Below are 23,542 nucleotides of genomic sequence, written 5' to 3'. Positions count from 1 at the left end.
GTTTCTAAAACCATAACACTCTTCTTTAGCTGGATTTTTTTCCTGAGTGCCAATGGGCAATATGCAGTGGATCACTCCAGAGGCACAGTAAGTGTCTCTCCTCTTGAAAATCTCTCACTGATGGGCTGTGAATTTTTTTGAAACTTCACACAAATGCAACCATTCTGAACACCTTCCTCGACATGCTTACGACCTAAGAGCTAAGGATGTAATCAGTCATCAAACAGGTCATGCATTTGCCCTGTAAACTCAATCTGCCAGAAGAAGAAAACACACCACCAGATTAAGAGCTTTTTAAAATATAATTTAAAACTATTTTGTACCAGTACAATATATTAATTTTACAAATGTAAAATTTTATCCGCTGTTAAAGCATTTGCAAAAACCACACATCCTACTTCAGCTTTATTGCACAATATCTATAAGAAAATATTAATTTTTAAATTAGAAAACATAAAAATGCTTTCAATATAGAAGAGACAATCTGATTTTAAAGACAATACTCTATAAGAATGTCTACCCAGAAAATAACAAACTTTCACAGGATACCAAGCTGGCCAGATGCTTCAGCAGATCCAGTACAAAGCACTGTTGAAAACCAGTCCAAGTTACTTAATCCAAACTGTATCATCCTTCTTCATTAGAAATCCAGATGCCACACAAGGTGGTTTCTTATACTTTAAAAAGTTGAGGCATTTCTCAGTTGTGAGCATTCTGAATATACCTTACACATTAAAAACAATCCTTCCAACTTCACAGCCATCTGCAGGGTTTTTTCCTTCATGCAGATTATCTCTGGCAACTGTGTTTAATGTCTATCAAATAATCATTTCAATTCTTTTATGCTGATAGAAAACATCAAGTTAAATACACCTTTAAACCTAGTCCTTTACAAAAATCAGTTTATAAATTTGTATCATAAAAATTAGTGTCGAGACCATCAAGGTGGCCTTCGTTTGTTTTATATGAGTTGGTTCTCCCAGAGTTGGGATGGCGGACGTCCCACTTTTCAATGTAGTGTTAATCAGGAAATAAATCCAAGCACTAAGCTGGAATCCCAAGACGGGTTAATAAGGTTGTATGATGGATTCTAGTGGGATAGTATTACCCTGGGTATATATACCAACGTAGGTATTAAAATACTGACAGCAAATCTTGGTGGTAATTTAATTCATCTCCGACAACGAATATAATCTGGAGATGCAAAAGGAAAAATGTTCATAAATACATTATCAGTGGAGTTGTGTGTATTGTAGAAAGGGCAAAAAATCCTTATTTAATAGAACAAGGATTCACTAAATTTGATACATTAAATAGATTATGCATCTTTTTTTGTTAAAGTACGTTGATTCCATCTCAAGTGTTTTCAAATGGATGCCTTTGTGGCCCAGGAAATTGCCTTTTGGAACTTACGGCCTGCATAAGCAAAGTCAAATATAGTATTACACACTCGTGTAGAGAAAGTAATCATTAAAATAGTGGTTATGCACTCACAAGTTTGTTGTAGGTAGACAGAATTATCAAAAACCCAGATGCTTATAAAAGTTTGCACTATTTAGAATTTCTTCCTTAGGAATCAAAGCAGTTGCTTTCTGGAACTGCATTTTTTTCAGAACTGCTCAAAGCACCTCACCTAGATGAGTGTTTTTTAAAAATATATATAAAAAGTCTACCATGAGACTTCAAACATCACATATTTCACCTTTTACGGGCTTTCTATCATGCATCCCTTCCTTTAAAGTCCTTCAGAATAAAATAAAAATAAACTCTCACATTCCATTAGAAAAAAAGGGAAACATTCATGGTCTGAAAATTTTCTGCATTCCCCCAAATCTTGGTACTATGTGCAATTTCCTCATATACAAATTTTGAGGAAACCCCTGATCATCTATCATTGAATATTCAGCTAATGGACATGCCATAGAAAGTTGACATTAATTGTAGTGAATAGATTAAAATCTATTCCATAAAATAAAAATGTTCTATGACTTCAATTTAAATACATATCTGAAAAGCTAAGAGGAGGTTTTCTGTTTGTTTTTTAAAAGTGCTAATTATTACAAGTATCTTCAATACATTATGTCCAATGCTTTGTAAAACTAAACCATGCTTTAGGCACACTGCTTGATGAGTTTCTAAGAAGCAGAGGAAAAAAAATATCACTTTTCAATTAATCCAGCTTCCTTAATTTTACTGAAGAAGAATTTCTCCAGGATATTGGCACATTTGTAGTATTCACTCTCAGGGGGGTTGTACTCTTTGCAATTGGTAAAGACGCGCTGTAAGTCTGCCATGAATAATTTCTTAGACACGTAGTACCTATTCTTGAGGCGTTCGCTCATGGTTTTCAGATCTGCACAGGAAAAAAAAATATTAGCCATCTTTGACTCCTTTTAAACCAACCAGCTGACAAAAGTGAGACGGGGAAAGAAATCTATGTCATCAGTTTGATCACATTTTCACCATCCCAATGTCTTTCTTTAAGAGAAATTCATATGATCAAGGAAAACAGTTCTTGAGCCTTATGTTCTTCCTTTTGTGAGGGTATCCTGTGCAAAATCACAGTGTTTTAACATTGAAGGGACCATTATTAGTCATCTGGCCCAATCCCCTCTTCAGCACGAGGAAGCTAAGTAGATTAGCAGCAATAAGTACGATGAACTAAGTACTGTTAGCTCTTCATTCAGAATTATACAGAAGAGGCTTTGTCTATACATGGAGCACAGCAGGTGGAACATTTGTATCGAATCATTTCATTACTTAAATCAGAACAATCAGACTGAGTTTGTTTCTCTAAATTCACAGTTGTTCTGGTGCTGTAGAGATAGAACTAAAATGGAGAAACAGATCATAAATACATCTGCAAATATACCAGTGACCTTGCATGTAAAATGGTTCCAGTGAATTTAGTTTCATGCTCCATCAATGAAATAAGAATGACAAACTTTACTTAATAATCTATTTTCTAAAGCAAGTAAGCCTTGCGAGACAATTGTCAAAAAGAATATTCTCCCAATATATCTACTTGCTTTAAATTATTTTACAAAGGAAAACAGTGCTTCATCTAAACTTGTAAGAATATAATGAGGCTTCTTTAATCTTCACTCTCAGAACGAATTTAAAGAATTCCACGAAGATTAGAAGATGCTAACATTTGTCTACTTATAGGTCCCTAGTTGTCTCTAAGTCTGGTTCTATCATTAAAAATTATATCAACTTGGGCCGCCCTGGTGGCGCAGTGGTTGAGAGTCCGCCTGCTGATGCAGGGGACACGGGTTCGTGCCCCGGTCTGGGAAGATCCCACATGCCGTGGAGCGGCTGGGCCCGGGGGCCATGGCCGCTGAGCCTGCGCGTCCGGAGCCTGTGCTCCGCAACGGGAGAGGCCACAACAGTGAGAGGCCCGCATACCAAAAAAAAAAAAAATTATATCAACTATTAAATTGGATTAGCAGATACATACTACTATATATAAAATAAACAACAAGGTCCTATTGTATAGCACAGGGAACTGTCATAAACCAAAATGGAAAAGAATACGAAAAAAATTATATAAACTCTGCATGAAAAAATAAGTCAAAATCACTAAAGAAATACTTCTGACTACCAACAACCCAAATTCCCACTATATTATCAAATTTTCCAGAGGGAGAGAAACTGACAACCAAATACACTGAGATTATCATTTAATAAGATAAATAAACGTATGTGCAACATCCCAAAATGGGGAGAAATTCATTTGCAGCAAAATCCTAAATCTACCACAAAACTCCAAAGGAAAAATAGGAAATATCTGCGTTCACCTATTTCCTTTGATTAAAGCCTTTTTTTTTTTTTTTTTTTTAAATAAAGCCTATCTTGGTTCGAAGTATGTCATCACATCTGTGAATTCAACTTTCCATTTTCTTTCTTCTCTAACTGAAACAGTTTGGAGGGAGAGAAAAACTGAAAAGTATTAAGCTACACAAAGGCTTCACAAATAGCCCAGTAAACGTGTCACCTTGAGTGTAACTGAACAGCTGAAGAGGTGCTCTCGTTGAATAAAGAAAGAGCAGTGGAACCGGCCTCTCTGGGTAAAACTGGATGCTTACCCTCCTCCCACCTAAATGCCCACCACTTAGGATATGCTGCCTGATATCATGTTTACGATGTTTAGAAGGAAGAGACGTGTGACCAAAAGAGAAAAAAAAAAAAAAAAAGTAAAGGGGGAAAAAGAATGAAACTTGACACAAAGAAGTTTACACAAAAGCTCTCCCCACTAGTTTTTGGAAGGCGGGAGGAAAGGAGTGATGGGGAGAGCCTCAAATACAGCAGAAACAAATCATGAAAGGGTTTGGAGCTTTCTGAATAATTACAACCAACTCTGCATGTTTCCTTTCTCTATTTCCTTTCCATTCTAAAGTTATAGATAACGGCTTCCTTCCTCTGGCCTTCTTAGAAGCTTTTGGTTGACCAAATGGCCTGGGTTACAAAAGAAGGTAACTGAACACTAGTGAAAACAAACATGGAGACAACACTAAATTACTCATTAAATCCCCAAAAGTTGGGAAATCTGGGTAAATAGGAAAGCCCTGCCTACCTGCCTAGCTACCCATGTGTGGGAAGCTCGGGCCACTCCTCAGACGCTGTACTGAATGCCATTTCCTTAATGAAACAGGTTGGATCTCATCCATATGGAAGAAAAGAGGTTTTTTTAGGGCATGGGGGTGGGGGGGAAGAGAAGAAATGTTTTTTGAAAAAGCCATGAAGGCAATGGCAGAAAAAGTGAAATTACCGATTGTCAGTCTTGTCCTCAAAGACATGACCATCTTAGGGGCAAGGGCATCCCAAGAAAACAAAGCATGGCTCCAACCAAAGAGCACCATCTACTGTTTTCATTAACGCTGCTTACGCACACCTCAGCCCACCACTGGCCTTGCTCAGTGGGGTCAATTGTCCCCTCACGAGCATTCAGCTGTGCGCACAAGTGGTGTCCGGCTGGCGAGGTTCCCACCCTCCTCTGGCTGGACCAAGCAGAAAGCTTCCAGAGGGCAGGCTGGGAGTCGGCTATGACCGACAGGAACCACTGGACCTGCCACCGCAGGGCTTCAGAGTGCACACGGACAGGGCCGAAAACCGTTCTCCCCAGGCTCACGCAACCTCCCTTGCGCATTTCACAAAAGAACTTGAGGCAGCCCAGGTGACGAGGATGCCAAGGTCAGGTAAGTTTGGAAATGGACTTAAAGGGTTTTAGCATATTTTTCACATCCTGGGAAATACTGATTCCCAAGTCAGCCTTCCATTCAGAATTCTACACTCCTTCAACCCTTACTCTGATTTTCATGTACTGAAATACACAGAAGCGAGGCAGATAGAAAAGGGAAAGAAAAGCGTACGGATGTGTGTCCACCTTAAGGACCAGAGACTACTGAAATCAATACCACCACTGTGTAGAACATTCGTGTGATAATGCCACAGAAAAATCTACAAATAACTCTGTTATCGGGGAGCTAATGGATCCCTTTCACTCTTCCTTTCACATCTTAATACCTTCTTAGCACCAGGTAGAAAAGGGACAGAAGATACAGGCCCTCTCCAGAAAAATGGCCACACAGCTGATTGGAAAAAAAAAAAAAAAAATTCAGCTCGTGGTCTGTCATCTGCACAATGCCAAATTAGTTTAATTTGGGGATTCTCAATTGACTCAATTAATCATTCCTTTTAGCCTGGTGCAGACACAGCAGCAAATTCCACAATTCTACATTTCTAAAGGCATTTCTTTTGTTTGTTTGGGGATGTGGGACCAAGCTTAAAATAGGAGTATAATCAGTGACACTCAGTCTCCTTCAAGAGCGTGGAAAATCAAGAGCTGCATTAATGATTATTTCTCCATCTAAGAGTACAGCAGTCAAGCGGCTTGATCTAGCTTCGTCTGTTTACCTTCAAAAAATTCTCAGACTCTCCAAGCATATCAAGAGGACAAGCTGATGTTTTTCCATTTGCAACCAAACTGAATATAATCAAGGTTATGTCCACACAGCTGACTCTCATCTCCAGTGCTGTCTGCAGCTCGCATTGATGGTGTGGGCGCTACAGGGCAGCAGCGGGAGCCTAATGAACACGGCCATCCCCTCCCCTTTACCCTCCTGCTCTGATTCCACCGGCCCTCCACCCTACAACAGAAGAGTGCACATCAACCTCGGCACCCCTTTGTCCCCCACACCGCCATCCAGAGAGTTTTAAATCTATACTTAGAAAATGTTAATGGCATTACCCATGGGGAACCTTATAACTTCATAATATCCCGGAGCTTCTGTTCTCTTCACGGGTTCCATGAAGGGCCAAGCGCTTTGATGGCTCTTGGGTAAAGAAAAAAGTAAGGTATCTAATATGGAAATGCCATGTGGGAAATCATTTCAAAATATTTGCATGAGGTGAAGGAAAACAAAACACCCACCTTCACCTGCTGGAGGATGCTCTTGAGGGTGCTATAAAGCTGGTCGGGGTCTTTGGGCTCTTTACTTGAAAGGAAAAGAATAAACAAGAAGGAACAATGATTAGTTTTCACTTCTCTTGCCAAGTGATTCCAGCTCATTTTTACAGAAACTTAAAATTAGAACCATTCCAGAATTTTTTATGAAAACTGAAACCTAACAAGTGTTGTGATGGTGACTACAATCAGTTTGCCTGTTTTCTCTAAGTTTCTGGGAGGGGAAAAAGAACACTTGCATTAATATCCTCTGGCCCATCACACTTACCTCTTCTCTTTTCCACTCGGTTTCCAGCCTGTCTCTCCTATATATCAACAAAATTAAACACTGAATGAGAACTGCTTTCGGTCAAGAGAATAACATATTTAATAGTTATCAAAAATACAATAAATTATAGCCACGACTCAATAAATGTCTATATCTGAAGAGTCTGAACTTAACTACAATTCTTTACTTCCTCATACACCTAACAATACAAAACATTTCTAAGACTGACATTGCTCTGTCTGTTAGTACTTTTTAAAGCAGGAACTTCAACCTCTCAGAGGAAGGCATAAAAAACAAATATGTCTGGTACTGTGGGTGTGTATTTTTTTAAAACCCTAAGTCACGGTTTTTGCTAATCACCCTGTGAAAGAGTTAAGCTGTTGTTTTAGGTTGGAACAAACTCTGTCCTGGTCTCGAGTTTATTTGGGGCAGACCCTGCTTGTAATGCAAGATGGTTTACTGTAGCAGAAAGAAGACACAGCCTGGAGTCCAATCGACCAGGACTGATTTCTTGTTCTCTCCTTAAAAGCTAATGTACCCGAGATAAGTTAGTCAACCTTTGCCTCTGTTTATCAACCTATAAAACAGAACTCCAAAAGTGAGCTGATGTGATTCCTTTTGAGATTAGTTGATATATGTAAAAACACACAAAACAAACAAACAAACAAACAGAAGAATGCCTGGCACATGTAGGCATCCAGTGACAGGGGAGCTATTAATAAGGATAATACATGGAAGCAAAATTTCCAGGTCTGACAAGGAAATTAAGATCTGCTGTAGGGTATACTCTGTAATGAAGAAATATATCTTGCCCATATAATGTCTTATTTTCTCCGGAGAATTTTAGTTTGTTTGCTTTGGTTTTGTTTATATTAAATCTTCAATATACTGGACGATCCTGGATTTGAACCGAATGGAAGTACCGATATTCATAGCTTTTGATCTACAAAAACAGCTGTTTTAACCCAATACAACTCACCTCTAATATACTCACAGAGAAGAACCCTTGGGAAAACTACTCTAAAATAGGGAACTTGAAACAAAGTATATGCTTTGCAATCATCTTGTTTAGAGGTCTGTGGAAACTAATTCAGCCCAAGCACAGCTCTATGCAGGCTGCACCCAGGAGGGCAGTGAGGCAGGGTACCAACAGCAAGATGTCTCGAGGAGGCCAGGATAGGGCTGCTACTATTCCTGACATTCACTGGCCATGCGCTGTTTAAGGTTAAAGGGCTTAACCATCCTGAGACTCAACCTTCCCCTCTGAGTAGAATTCTCTGCCATCAAGGTCACATATGGGGAGTGTCCAGCACAGTGCCACAAATAACAGGCTCTCATAAACGATGGGCATTAACAGCTACAACAAGAGGTCAACTAAGTTCTCTTCCGGTTTGTTTGCACTGGGAAACAGAGAAAAGATGTAAAAGGAAAGCATTTGCTCCCTTCTTAAAGACTACAATAACACAAATGGAGACAGACAGGGGAAGAAGCTTTCCAAATCACTGCATTCTGGTATAATTGTTTCCAACACTGTCATGGCATTACCAAAAGGTTTTGCTTTTAGAAGAAGATCTATACATACGAATTCCAGGAATGCTTTCTATCGGGATCTGCCGGACTCCATCTTTAAAACAGGAAAGTCCCGGGTAGACTTTCCGAATCTGGGCTTGTTTTCTTTCTATCAGCTTTTTAATGATCTGTAAAGCACAAGAAGAAAATATGTTTAGTGACAGAAGTCTGTGGCTACAGTTTAAGTCAGTCTATGGAGTCATTTTCCTAACAAAATTAAGTCTTCAGGAAACAAAAGGGTGAATGCTATTAAACAGTAAGACATGAAAGCATTCTATTATACCATGCCTTTAATGTCATTCACCCAGCCGCCTTTGAATACTTGTTCCCTTCCATTGAAAAGAAGCCGATACTGAGAGAACACACTGCCCCAAGGGCCCACTGTCCTCTTTAGCATAAGCGCCAAATGTTCTGCCCCCTCCCCTGGGAGCCTCAGCCGCAGCAGCCCAGGCAACGTCAGAGCCTCTTCACATCCCATGACCAGGAACTGTTCCCTTCTACTCGAGGGGCAGACAAACTCACGAAGTCCCCAAAGCCTGGGAGGACGGCTTTCCCATTATTCACATTTTTCAAGGCTTGAGCCCCAACCTATGCTGTCTGCATCCAAAACACAGCTCTAATGAGCAAAGGCAACACAACCAGGATGGGGGCCACCAGAACTGATTAGGGAATTTTGAGAGGTGTCCGTTTGTTTTATAAAATAATTCCTAATGCCCTGAGGTAACTATTTCCAGAGCAGTTTCCCTTTAAAAAAGGAAAGGAAAAAATAAAATAAAATAGCCCTCAAAAATCACCATCTTGAGATTAACCATATCATAACTGAATTTTGGGAAACACAAAACAGTAGCAGTCATTAATCGAATTCACAAAGGAAAACAAAAAAAAATTCTAGTTCCTAACTGCTTGATCTCAGACATAAGGCTGGTAAATGCCATAGCATGAATGCATAATCTTAACAATTAAACACAGGACTTCATAAAATGAATGGGACTCTGGCAAAATATATTCCTCGTAAATCTACTCAGGGCTGTCCAATAGAAATATCATGTAAACCACTCATGTAATTTAAAATCTTCCAGTAACTACTTTAAAAAAAAGAAAAAAAAAGTAAAAAGAAACAGGTGTAATTTTAACAATATATTTTTATTTAATCCAATATATCTAAAATATTATCATTGCAGCATATGCTCAAGAGAAAAAAATTATGAGGTATTTTACATGTTTTTATTCACACTAGGTCTTCAAAATCAGAGTGTATTTTACACTTACGGCACATCTCAGTGGGGGAGTGATAAACTAGGAGTTTGGGGTTAACATATACACACTACTATATATAAAATAGATAAACAGCAAGGTCCTATTGCATAGCACAGGGAACTATACTTAATATTCTGCAATAACCTATAATGGAAAAGAATCTAAAAAAGAACAGATGTGTATAACTCACTTTGCTGTACACCTGAAACCAACACAACATTGTAAACCAACTACATTTCAGTAAAAAAGTTTTTTAAAGAAAGAATCCCAGTGACAATCTCTTATATGAAGGCCTTCAGAAAATATAATTTCAAATATAATTTTGAAAGTTTTTTCTCTTCACCAAGGATGCCCTCAAATGTGACAGCCTAGCAGGTGGCTTCCATACCCTCAGGTAGCACCCTGAGGTGACTGGTAATGGAGGTGGGGCGCGGGGGGCTTCGCAACCTCTCTGCGCCTCTGAAGATCACTTTGGAGAAAGAAGACATTTCACTTCCGTTCCAGTCTCTTATCTTCACCTCCCTAGAAAATGTCTTCACTTCATCACCATGTTGTCATCTTTCTCTACTTAAATCCGTCTCTCATTCCACTGCTGTTGGTGTTAGTCTTCCCAAACAGAAAATTGGGGGCAACTCCCCCATCTTTAATATTTCACCAAGTTTTAACATGTCTTCCTACAAAGATCCCATTGCTTTTCCTCACTCTTACTTTGGCCCCTCCAAGCCCAGTCTCACGTAGCCTCACATGTGAACGGAGGTTTAAGAATTACCCCCACTTCCCAGCCCCCCAGACACACCCACGCTCAGTCCTGCCTGCTCACAGCCTGTTCACACTTTCTCAAGTAGTGGCCTTCATCACCCACACGCCTATGGTCCCAGGTGTGCAGATACCCGTGAATCCACTTATGTTGGACTCTGAATCTCTGCTCATGCTTGATTCCCTTCCAGGCCACCCCGTTCTAGACACGTGTCCCATGACGCCACCTCCGAAGATGCGAGATGATGCTAGGGCCGCTGCATCCCACCCTGCCTTGGAGTCCTCACTCCCCACAGCACTCAGCTCCCACCCGCCGCTCCACCTATGCAACTGCACTGGTTCTCTCTCCAGCCCCGCTAACCACAACCACAAGTGACTGCTCTGTACGCTTCCACGGCGGGGAAGACCCTCCATCTCCCTACAATTTGTTCCTTCCCACTATTCGCCCCTACCTTCCCCAAGGGGGTTTCCAGAGCTGGAATAAATGATACTTGTAAAAATCACTTGAATTCTGTGGAAGAAGATATTACGTGAATCCAAATACCTTCTTAGGGCGACCTCCGATCTCTCATGCATTCAGTGGTGCGCCTGTCAGGGAAGGCTGGAGGCAGAGAGGGAGGTGGCAGGGGAGGAATCCAAGGGGAGAGAAAGGGGAAGGGGATGGGGCACTGTCTTCTCAAAAGCTGAGGCTTTGCTGCCATCTAAAATAGCTCTGCACAACGGGCTGCGAATTCAGGCCTGCTCATTAAGCCCAGAGGAAAACAGGGAGAGGAGCCTGCTGTGCTTGTATTAACTCTCCAAGCACCCTATGTGGAATTCTGTCTTAGGCTGACGTCTCTGACCAAGAAACAACAGAGGTTGTTTTTATTTTCTAATTTAATAAAAGCCTTTTGCTCACTTCCACGGGAAGCGTAAGAACAACTCTGAGCTACTTTAAGTAAAAGGAAAATACTTACCGAGCACCTACTATACACCAGACACTGCGTAAGGAGCTTTACATATGTTATGTCAGTGACATCTGACAAGTAACTAAGAACTGGGATCAGGGAAGTAAGCAGAAACCAGAAAACAAAGACAGGTTTAAGGCAGAGGTCTTTTTTGTTACTCGCTAGAGAAAAGTACACTCGAATGAATAACTGAAGTATCAAGTGGGACTGATGTGGGGTGACCCAGGTGCAAATTCCCAGTTTTTGAACTCCAAGAACTAGGGGGACCAAGGGGATGATCCTGGGCTTAACACATAAAGTTCACTCATTTAATAAACGGCTTCTGTTACACTCCCCTAATTATGATCTCCGTATGTTTCTTTTCCCTGACTGAGAGAAATATAAAAATTACTATGTAGTCAAATCTATCAACGTTTCCCTTTACTGCTTCTCTTTTAGTTCATATGCATAAAAGACTTCATCCCAGCATTAGATACCAAATCACTTGGTACTTCCCTTGGCAGTCCAGTAGTTAAGATTCTGCGCTTCTACTGCAGGGGGCGTGGGTTCGATCCCTGGTCGGGGAGCTAAGATCCCGCATGCCATGCAGTGCGGCCAAAAAAAAGAGTCCTCTCCAGATAACAAATCACTTACTATCTGGAAGTATAAGCCTTCAGAACTTGCAATGCCGAAGGAGAGGTGAATACAAACTAAGATAAATATGGAAGGTAATGACTAACTGAAATTCAAATGAGTGGATCAAACTAGTGCTCAAGAAGTTCGAAGAGGAATGGAAAACAGGTGGAAGTGGTCCCATCTATGTGTGTGTGTGTGTGTGTGTGTGTGTGTGTGTGTGTGTGTGTGTGTACATGCATTGGGAGAGGAAGTGGGTAAAGGATGAAGATACCAAGCAAGAGGGTTAAAGCATCAGTAACAGCCTTTGGAGATTAGTTTACAAAGGGAAAGAAAGAGGTGGGTTTGAGAAGGATGCATGAGGCCAGCATGTAAGAGGCCTTGAAGGTGAAATTAAGATTTACTATATTTTACAAGTTTTGTATTTTACACCAATTTAACAGGTACTGACCCCCTTAGAAGTGGTGATTTAGAGAGAAGATAAAGGATACCTTCAAAGAAGAAATCTAGACAAAACAGAGCAAACCGAGGTTATGGTACCCAGCAGACCCACACCCACAGAGCCCAGTGATGCACGCTTCACCCCAAAAGAGACTGGTCTGCACAGACCAGTCTGGTTCCCCCGAGTCAGTCACGTACTTACCTCCTTCTGCTTCTTAATGATGACAGAAAATTCTGTGTATGGGATCTGTGGATTTAGCTCACATCCCATTAAAGTGGCTCCCTCATAATCCTTGATGTAGCCAACGTATTTGGTTTTAGGGATTTTAATTTCTTTGGAGAAACCCTGCAAAGTCAATAATTTCATTTATACAGAGGCCTGTGCATCAAACATCCTCTCTGAGTGCTAACTATGTGCTAGGCCTGTCTTGGTGCCCAGCACAGGTCCAAGCTCTCATCCTATTATCCTGGGGAGAATTAGCATGAAACCCTTCCAAGAAGTTCAGAAACATCAAAAATCAACTGTGCAAATAGGAAGCAATTCAACATAAAAAATAAACCTAGTAAAACACAAATAATATTAAAAAGTCTTTAACAAAAATAGCTATTAAGTAAAAATAAGGTTTAATTTTGCATTAAACTGCACAATTTCTCCCAAAGTAGACAGGGGGTCTCTAGGATGCTCCACAAATCAATAACTAACATTGATCTAAATTCTGAAAGCAAAATTTGTCCAAAAATATAGCAATAAGAACCTTGATGTTGAGGAAATGAAACACCTACTTGACAGGCAAAAAAATTCCAGACGGGCTTCCCTGGTGGCACAGTGGTTAAGAATCTGCCTGCCAATGCAAGGGACACGGGTTCGAGCCCTGGTCCAGGAAGATCCCACATGCCACGGAGCAACTAAGCCCGTGCGCCACAACTACTGAGCCTGCGCTCTAGAGCTCGCGAGCCACAACTACTGAGCCCACGTGACTAGGGCCCGTGCTCCGCAACAAGAAAAGCCACCGCAATGAGAAGCCTGTGTACCGCAACGAAGAGTAGCTCGGCTCCCTGCAGCTAGAAAAAGCCCACGCGCAGCAACGAAGACCCAACGTAGCCAAAAATAAAATAAAATTTAAAAATTTATTAAAAAACAGAAAAACTTCCAGACCATCACAACAGTGGTTGTTTCAGTGATATTAACGCTTTGCAGTATATTCATTTACATACTTTAAGCTGTAATAATATAGTTATATAGGGCATATAGTCATATATCTTTAACGACTTTCTTTATGGTGCCTATTTCAAATTTTTGCAGAAAATTACTTGGACTTTAAATTTCTTGCCTCCTCTTTTAGCAAAAACTTATTTTCCAAGCAATTATTGACATCAGCCTCAAAGAGGACCACAGACAAGTCATTTAAGAAGCATGCCTGAGATTTCATCTCTACAATGTCATTACTGCCTAGGAAAGCTGACACTCAAGCCCCCAGTAAAACAAACCCACTGAGTTCTCTCTAGTGAGTTTTATTACGAAAGTCACAAAGGCATCCTAAAGAATGAGAAGAAAATAAACAGGAGGTTACTTATCTGACATCAGAGGAGTGAAAGCTTTCTAGTCATATAAGGACTTATATTTTAAAAAGAGGTTAATAGATTTTATGTAATAAAATCTTTAAAATTCTGTACATTAAAAAAAAATCCATAAGCAATGTGGAAAAACAAATGACAAATGGGAGAAAAATCATAAAATAAAAGGTTACTATCTTTATATATCTGAGTTCTCATAGATCAATATAAAAATAAATATTTTAATAGAAGAAGAGGCAAAATGCAATGAATTGGCAATTCAAAAAAAGAAGAAATACAAAGGGTCAATGAATAAGGAAAAACAAGTCAAACTTCACAATAATCAAATAAATGCAAACATGCACAATTTGTCACCTAGGAAAGGGGTAAAAAAATATATTTTTTTTCAATTATGAACTTGTTTCCTGAGCTCCCTTATACATTGCTGACAAGAGGAGAAATTATTTGGCAGTGCATAACAAAACCTTAAATACTTCTGGAAGCGCACATTCACACATGGACACTTACTTAAAAAAATACCTAAATGTCCCCCAAATGTGGTATTGGTTTAATAAATTATTCTCCACTTATACAACAAAATTTCAGAGAAGCATCAAAAATCATATTTGAAAAATGAGACTATATTAAGTTAAAAACATAAGTGATTAAATTACATGCAATAATGAGCCAATTTTTGTGTTTATATACAGACAAACACACACAGAGAAAAAATATTAGAAGGGTATCTGTCAAAACGTTAACAGTAAATTTCTCTGGGTGGTAGAATTACATGCAATTTTTCTTCTTTTCTTTGTGCATCATTTCATTTTCCAAAATTTCTACAGTAACTACACATTACTTTTGTCATCAGAAAAGCAAATGGAAAATGTTTAGGAATTTAGAATTACAAAGCACTATTAAAAAATATGTAGCAAAGTATAATCCTCAGAGTGCTGAGATGGAAGCTTCTGACAGAAAGAACTAAGATGCAGCCAAGCTCCCAGCTGCCTGTGTGCTGTTGGACCAGGATTGTCTGGAACCCTTTGTAAACCTCAGAATTTCCTCTCTGCTGTCATAAATGAAGGTCTTCCAGAGACTGAATCTATTTCTCTCATTCATGGAGAACTCTAGTCCCCCAGCAATGGGAATTTCTCCTTAGCCTGGGGATAGCACATTATAGATGACATTCATTCATTCACTCAACAAACATTTATTTAGTACTTACAATGTGTTGGTCATACCCTCTAGTCCAGACTGAAGCTTACCTCTGGCTTAAGGCTTGCAAAATAAATGGATGCCCCTCTTATAAGCAGACAACAGTGGGGGGGCGGGGGGTGGGTACTTATTTGCATGAAAGCTACCTGAGTGCATATTAAGAAAAGGAACGACAGAACAGGGTTGCATGTGAAAAAACCCACCTGCTTCTTGAAATATCCAATTGCATATTCATCTGCATAGGTGAGAAAGTTCAGGATGTCATGTTTTATGTGATATTCCTTCAAATGGTTCATCAGGTGTGTTCCATAGCCCTGTGGGCAAGTCAGTATGCAGACAAATATATTAGGTTCTGGAGAAAAGAAAGTCCCATATTTTCACTGGGAAATACTGGCAAATTTAGGAGTATGTATTGCCAGTATAACACCAACACCCTTCTTGCATTTCTGAACTTTGAAAATGAGCTGTAAAACCAAACAAATTCAAAATCCCTGAATGGAGATACAATCATATTTTGAAAATACAAGTTTCTGGCTCTTCGAAAAGAACACACCAAGGCTACAAGCTGCTCATTCAGTCCTAGAGATTACACATTGAATATTAATAAAGAGGTTTTTGGAATAAATACTGATTATGAATTTCTGCTTATGTTTAAAGTATTTGAGAACCTGAGATGAAAAGAGCAATGTAAATGAGAAGGGCTAATCTCTACTAGAATATTAACTAATCCAGGTGTTTCCTGCATACAACAAATCAGCAGTCCTTCCAAAGAACTGTATCATCACGTACATAGGGTTTCCAACTTGGTCTTATCAGACCTTTCCAAGCAAAGTCTGAGAAGCCCCGAACCTCTGAGTGAACCAGAAGACATTAGGAAGTAACTAAAAATAGTGAACAATGTTAAATAAATTAATGACTGAAATATGAAAAAAAAAAGTATGAACCAGATTTTTTGGTGATGTACAATGCTTAAAGAAAAATCTATAAATTTAAAGGGATGGTTTTAGAATCTCATAAAAAGAAGATGAAGGTAAACCCAAGCATCCACATACAAATACCTCCACATCAATATTTTAGAATTTGGTGACACACTTTTCTAAAGAACTCAAACATGCTCATAGGTATGTTATCATGGAACTACAGGCCCACAGGGGAGAAGGATCTTTGGAAGTCATCTGGTCTAATTCTATCCCATGTGACACTAGAAGTCTCCTGCCATCTACCTTGGAAACGTGAGCTGCTAGAACACCTCCAGTTTAGGGTGCTCGCTCAGTCCTTAGACCAATTAATTTTCAGCCACTGTTATGGTTGGGAAGTTTTTCCTATGTTCACCTGAGAATCTGACCCCTTGTTCCTTCTACCTATTGACCTTAGTTCTACTCCTAGAATAACAAAGGCTGGTCTCTGCTTTTAACAACTCTCCAAACCCTTGAAAATTATCCTCCCTCACCCATGCCCATTCCTACCTCCCAGGTACTAAGCCAAGCTTCAGTTGTTCTTCATATGGCATGATCGGAAGACCCTTTCTCAATCTAGTCACACTTTTCAGGGTTTTCTCCTGTATAACAGGGGTCTCCAACCCCTGGGCCGCGGACTGGTACCTGTCCGCGGCCTGTTAGGAACCGGGCCGCACGGCAGGAGGTGAGCGGCGGGCGAGAAAGCGAAGCTTCATCTGCCGCACCCCATCACTCGCATTACCGCCTGAACAGTCCCCCCACCCCTCCCACGGTCCGTGGAAAACTTGTCTTCCACGAAACTGGTCCCTGGTGCCAAAAAGGTTGGGGACCGCAGCTGCATAACAATACCCTTCTAAAGCATGGATCCCAAGACCAAGCATAATAATATTCAGGGGACAGTCTGCCCAGTACATAGGAGAAGCGTATTACCATCTCCCTATTCTGGAAATTATTCTTCCATTGATATTACCCATGGACATGTTAGCTTTTCCCAAACATGTCACAACATTGACACATTGTGAGTTTGAATAAAACTCAGATAAAAAGACGAATGAAATCTCTCTCTTCTTGAGAAGATAGTAAAATGGGGAAGATAGACATATAGAACTCATAACTACATATACAACTGGCTGTTTAATATGGTAGCCACTAGCCATGTGTAGCTTTTGAGCGATGAAAATGTGGCAAGTCCAAATGAGACATACAAGCGTAAAATACACACCAGGGGAAAAAACTCTCATTAATGACTTTTAAACTTATTACATGTTGAAATGGCAGTATTTTGGACACACTAGGTTTAATAGAAAATATCAAAATTAATTTCACCTGTTTCGTTTTACTTTTTTTTTAATACGACTATTGGCGATTTTTAAATTACACATGTGGCTTGCATCTGAGGCTCACAGATGTATTTTTATTGCACAGCACTGGTACAGAGTGATGTATTTGTACCTATAATAGAGAAAAAGGCTATAAGATATTTAAGAGGGAGAAGGAAAAAAAGATGTGTAAGCTAAGCCTTAAAGAAGTTTTGTCAAGTGGCAAGAAGACGGACTGGAAATCTAAATGTAAGGAAAAAATAAACCTATACAAAAGTATTATAAAAAGATACAGGAAAGTGGGTTTATAACCTAGGGATATAGAAAGGCTTCCTAAAGAAAATATAAAATGCGAAAGCACAAAAGACTGATTATTAAGTAGATAGACTACTTCAAAGTTTAAAACTTCTTTTACAGATTTCATAAGCAATTTAAGATACCATAAACAAAATTGACAAAATGGGATGGTATAGATATACAAGATATTATAAAAAATTAACATCAAGAATGCATAAATAATACCTTTGATAGGATCAATACAAAAAAAGATAAATCATCAAAGGAACAAGCAATAAATATAACCAAGAAATTTAAAAAAAAAAAGACGTTTGATCCCAATAGTAATCAGAGCACTCCATCACGAGATGCAATATTTCACTCTGCAATGTGCAAGCTTCTTTAAGGTTGACAGTACCCAGGGAAATGGTACCCTCCAGCACCACTGGTGAAAGTGTAAACTGGTAAACCCACTCAGAAGGGTGATCTGGAAGTAAGGTTTTAAATTGAGACTCTGGCCATAGCCATTCCTACAGCGATGCCACTTTTCAGTGTCTAGAAATCATTTCCAAACAGAGCACTGTTAGTGATAGAAAATAACTGGAAATAAACATGAATGTCTTCCAGAGGGAACAGTTACATAAATTATGGTCCATCTACATTAGGCAAATCTATATAAAAGGAATAAAATAGTTCCATATTAGCCCTGTCCAATAGGGATTTCTGCAATGATGGAGATATTCTTCATCTATGCTATCCAATATGGCAGCCATTAGTCACATGCAGCTACCGAGGACTTGAGTGACTAAGGAACTGAATTTTAAATTTTATTTAATTTTAATTGATCTAAATATAAATTTAAATAACCACGTTTATGTACTAAAGTTGAAAGATCCCCAAGATATAATGGAAAGGTTTTTTTTCAATCGTGTACAGTAAGAATTCTAGTTATGTAAACAACACACCACACAGACAGGTACATGTCCATGTACATAATATAGAGAAGCACCTAGAAGGATGCACAGCAGGCTGACAATGACTGGACAGCAGGGGGAAGGGGGGATGGGATTTTTGCTTTCTCTGAAAATGTATCTGTGCATGATGTATGTAATTAAATATAATTTTTAAAGAAAAGTGGGGGGAAAAAAACTGGAGAAAAGGGAAGGGTTGGCTACTGCATGTGCACAAGAACAGTAATATCTAGGAATCAGTAAGAAATGTGTCCTCTGATGAAACTCACTTTAACCTAGAAGTGAGTTTAACCTAGATGTGGTTGATGGAAGAGAGTTAGGCTTTCACTGTATACACCATCTTGTAAGCAGCTAATAGAACTATACATTTTCTCCCCTTCACCCACAATCCAAGGATTTTACTCAAGCAGAAGAATAATGGTTTTTTTGTAAATAGCTTCTCAAAACCTGCATAAGGTATTCTTCATCAACAGCCACTAATCTGTCATTTCTCCAAAGAAATTTTCCAGATTCCAACTGCTTGTGAGTAGGGACTGTGCCTTTTAACTTGAATCCTCTCTGTGTATTTCCTTGGTTAAAGAGGCACTAACAGTGTTAAGCTATTATATGCAAATGTTTAGATTTTTCACCCCAGAACTATTTCCCTCCTTTGTATGCCTTTATTTTCAACTATCACCAAAAGGATTCCTTTCCAAATCCACCTGGTAACTTCAGTGTTTATTTAAATACTTACTATGGTAAATAAGTATTAGCCATGTAACTTTAAAGTTGCATATTATGTCAAACCCAAACAGTTCTTAGATAAGCTATTCTAAAACCAGGTGAGGAGCTTTAAGTAAATTCTCAAATGTTATCTTGCATGTGTTTTGAGCAAGATAAATTCATATACAAATCTTATTTAAAGCATTCACAGGAATCTGTATATAAGCTTAGTCTCCAAAATGAGTGCGTGCAAATTTTAAAGTATCATTTAGCCAAGATTTTTAATATCTCAAATCAAAATTGTAAACCTCCACTTACGAACTTTCTGTTTTCACAAATAAGTGCTATCACAATTGACTCCCATCACATGCATCCATTCTATCCAGTTTTGAAAGATTAATCTTCATTTTCTAAAACCAGTTAAATCATTTACAAAAGGTGGCTTTTCTTGTAGTTTTCCCTACTCAGTTTGTAATGTTTGGCCACCTTCCTTCAAGTCTTTAGAAAATTACATGGTTTGGGGGAAAAAATATACACTGCCCTTCTGGGAAGTAATAAGACAAAGCATCCAATTCATATTAAACAGCTTTAGTTTCCCTCTGGTATCCTAAACGTGTCCAAGGCAACCTTAACCAACCTTTCCAAACAAGCTGCTTGGTGTAGCTTTCTTTGCAAACAAAAATTAGGCAATCTTCTGAAATTATAAACCAAGGACATATTTTCCAGCTCCTCTCCCTGTGAAAAGCCAAACCAAATTCTTCTTTTAAGTAAGTTCCTAAATTCTGGACACTTACTGTTTCTCACTTTGGCTAGGGGGAAATAAACCTGTGATAAGCACAGCAACAGTACCATCTAAAGACACAGAGTCAAAGTTCCTTGAAAAAGAGCCAGAGACCGGTTTCAGGCAAATGTGGGCCCTCACCTTCTCCGGTCAGAATGATGAATTTGATACTGATGAATTTTGTCTGTCCTTGGATGCTGAGTGCTGTGAGTCAAAGACAAAAGCCCCATTTGTGCTTTGTGAGAGGAAACCACAGCAGCTGTTAATTGGCACCGTGACCATTACACAGAGGAGAGCTGTTAATGAAGCCAAAAGCACCCATGGCCCTGGTTTCAGCCGGCAGGCAGGTCATGATTCCTTCCAGAGACCCATTTTTGGTTTCTGTAACTGGCATTGCTTCATTGGAGCTGAAGAAGGCAGCAATGTCCTTAGGCCCGCACTGTCCAAGCCCAGTGAGCACCTGAGACGTGGCTAGTCCGAACTGACACAGGTGTGAGTGCAGAAGACCCTCTTGATTTCTGAGACTTAGTACAAATCAAAGAATGTAAAATGTCTCAGTAATTCTTGGATGCCGAGTACCTGTCGCAATGACAACACTTTGGATGTACTGAGTAAAATAAAGTATAATTTTTTAGAATTATTTTTGCCTATTTTCTTTTTTTCTTTTAATGTAGCTACTAGAAAATTCAAAATCACATACATGGCTCACACTTGCCCATTGCATTATATATCACTGGACAACGTTGCCTTAGACCTGCCAATAATTTTTCTCAGCAGCCATCAAATCCTGAGCTACTTATCTTTCCACCAATTGCCGTATTTTTGCATGATTTTAGGGCTCCCAAAGTACCAAATGAATTACAGCCTGAAGACACATTTCTGGTTCCACTTTCACAAAAGCAGCAGAGGACGACACAACACAATCTAAATCTTTCTGACAATTGAGAATCTGATTTATTCCAGTCAGACTGCAATGCCAAGCACACTATCAATAAGACAGTCTGGCTCCTGGGGAGGAAGGGACCCATGCCAAGTACAATCGGGAAGGCAAACCAGCCACACACACACACACACACACACACACTCCAGAAAGACCCACATTCCAAACCTGCATGAATATTTCTGAAACTCAGTAATAAATTTATTCAAATGTCATGACTTCCCCGACAGAATTTCTTTAGTCCTTGTCCCCCATTAGGCATAAGGTCATAAGAAATCTTTCTGAGGTGTGAGCCACCTAAATCATCTCCCTAATCCACATCGCACCACACCCCTTCTGGTGGTGCACTGTCCCCAGGTGTGTGTAGACATGTCTGCACGTGGAAATGATCAGTAACACTGAGACGTGTTTTCAAACATCTCTTCACTTGCTGTAAACTTTGCCTGAGTTGCACCAGGGGCTGTGTGGTGTCCCCAGACCCTGCGCCCAGGTCCAACAAAGCCCGGTAGAGCCTGACTGTGGATACAAGGAAGCGTGTACGCTACACACACACACACACACACACACACACACACACACGCAGTGAGAGGATGCTCCTGGGTCACGCTTACCTTGACTTGCTCATTGGAGGTTACAGCGCAGAAAACAATCTCTGTGAATCCTTGGGATGGGAACATTCGGAAACAGATACCACCAATAACACGGCCATCTTTAATTAAAGCAAGGGTTTTGTGTTTCCTGAAAGAATAAGATTATGTCAAAGTTTTACTTCTCTTGGTTATACAAATATACTGTTTGGGGTGTTCCTCATGAACCAGCCAGGAAAAGCAGGGGGTTGTTTCTTCTTGATTCTTCCACGGAAACCTCCTCCATCTCGCCAGACCATTCTTTACTGTGGACTTTTAGAGCAAGCTTGCCTGCCGGAGATGGCACCAGAGCTTCCGTGGCGACAAAGGCCAGCCACCTAAGGAGGCTCTGAGGTTACAAATAAAGAACAGAGCGGGTCTTCCCTGGTGGCGCAGTGGTTGGGAGTCCGCCTGCAGATGCAGGGGACACGGGTTCGTGCCCTGGTCCGGGAAGATCCCACATGCCACGGAGTGGCTGGGCCCGTGAGCCATGGCCGCTGGGGCTGCGCGTCCGGAGCCTGTGCTCCGCAACGGAAGAGGCCGAGGCAGTGAGAGGCCCGCGTACTGCAAAAAAAAAAAAAGAAAAAAAAAGAACAGAGCGTGTGGGGAGGTGCTGACTGATGCCCACGGACCCACAGTGGGAGTCCAGAGGGAGAACACAAAGGCAGGGACAAACATGGTATGTGTTTCTGAAGAGTTTAGTCTCACTCAAAAACAGCACGGAAACAACGTGAAAAGAAAACCAAACCCACAGGTACAATTTGCTAAAACCTGCATTCCAGAATCCTATCAGGCCTTCTGTCTAAAACGTCACTCTGAATAGTCCCATGCATGGATCACAATGCACATAGGCTACTGGGTTCCATGTGTTAAAATACATTCAAGTAGGGAAGTTTACTTTTTTGTTTTTTGCTTTATTATTATTTTTTTTAATGTAATGGATTGTCAAAGTTAACCTGTCTAATACCCCAGTAATCTTCTCAGGGCTTACAGACCCTGGCAACAATGGTACCTAGTTAAGATACCAAAATCAAGAATATTTTGACTGTGAAAAAAGTGGGACGCCTTCTTAGTGTTTATATATTCCTTCATTGCTATAATGAATGACGCACAGGATGGTCACCAGCAACTTAAAATATAAAGCCTCATTAACAAAAAATTGACGAACTGTTGAAAAATTAATCTTAATGCCTTTAGCCGTGGCAATTATCGTGATGCCACTCTGTATCCACAGTGTGACGAGAGGCAGCAGGACTCGGTGGGTGACTACAGCTATCTGAGTAGTTCCTCTTTCATTTAAAAGGGAAAAAAGGGGACAGGTGATCCCTGGTGATCCAATGGTTCAGACTCGGTGCTTCCACTGCAAGGGGCACAGGTTCAATCCCTGGTCGGGGAACAAAGATCGCATGTGCCATGTGGCGTGGCCAAAAAATTTTAAAAAAAAAGAAAGAAAGAAGAGGGAAAAAAGGGAGGAGAAAGAGCAGAGCACAACTTACGGGTCAAAGACAAGCCGTGTGATGTACTCCTTTGGCATCCGGGGCAGCTGATGGGAAAACACATTCTGCAGCCCCACCAGCCAAATCAGTATCTTCTTGTTGGGCTTCTGGTTCAGGGAATTGCCCACTACGTGAAATTCAATCACGCCCCTGCGCTCCTCCAGCCTTGCCGCTTCGTCTCTGGCTGAGTGTGCTGACAGAAAATTGGTCTGGGACGCAGGAGACAGGAAAACATTACACAGAGAGCTCTTCTCTTAAGACAGGAGGGATAGGACATAGCAATGCCTCTCTTCTGTGTTCTCATAAGACGCACATTTGTGGATTTTCAGGGTCCCAACCAACACACACAAGTTACGAAAACAAAATAGGTAGGTAGAGCATCTGGAGGGA

At 40.1% G+C, this 23,542-nt stretch overlaps 1 protein-coding gene across 1 annotated transcript in view; it reads right to left on the bottom strand.

The window, feature by feature from the left end:
* Nucleotides 1-288: 288 nt before the first annotated feature.
* Nucleotides 289-23,542, bottom strand: part of KAT2B (lysine acetyltransferase 2B) — a gene marked incomplete at its 5' end in the record, with an annotated part of 101,534 nt that continues 78,280 nt past the window's right edge. Inside the window, 9 exons of the mRNA XM_029213752.1 lie at nucleotides 289-2,353; nucleotides 6,251-6,335; nucleotides 6,434-6,497; nucleotides 6,735-6,771; nucleotides 8,317-8,431; nucleotides 12,519-12,662; nucleotides 15,289-15,399; nucleotides 21,642-21,768; nucleotides 23,153-23,361. Coding sequence (XP_029069585.1) covers nucleotides 2,160-2,353; nucleotides 6,251-6,335; nucleotides 6,434-6,497; nucleotides 6,735-6,771; nucleotides 8,317-8,431; nucleotides 12,519-12,662; nucleotides 15,289-15,399; nucleotides 21,642-21,768; nucleotides 23,153-23,361 — 1,086 coding nt within the window. The remainder of the gene's footprint in view (nucleotides 2,354-6,250; nucleotides 6,336-6,433; nucleotides 6,498-6,734; nucleotides 6,772-8,316; nucleotides 8,432-12,518; nucleotides 12,663-15,288; nucleotides 15,400-21,641; nucleotides 21,769-23,152; nucleotides 23,362-23,542) is intronic.

The sequence above is a fragment of the Monodon monoceros genome, unplaced genomic scaffold (assembly GCF_005190385.1).
Source record: "Monodon monoceros isolate NGI ecotype Baffin Bay Population unplaced genomic scaffold, NGI_Narwhal_1 Super_Scaffold_11, whole genome shotgun sequence".
In the NCBI taxonomy this organism is placed as follows: domain Eukaryota; kingdom Metazoa; phylum Chordata; class Mammalia; order Artiodactyla; family Monodontidae; genus Monodon; species Monodon monoceros.
The sequence above is the reverse complement of the archived record's forward strand: the minus strand, read 5'-3'. Positions and strand labels throughout refer to the sequence as shown.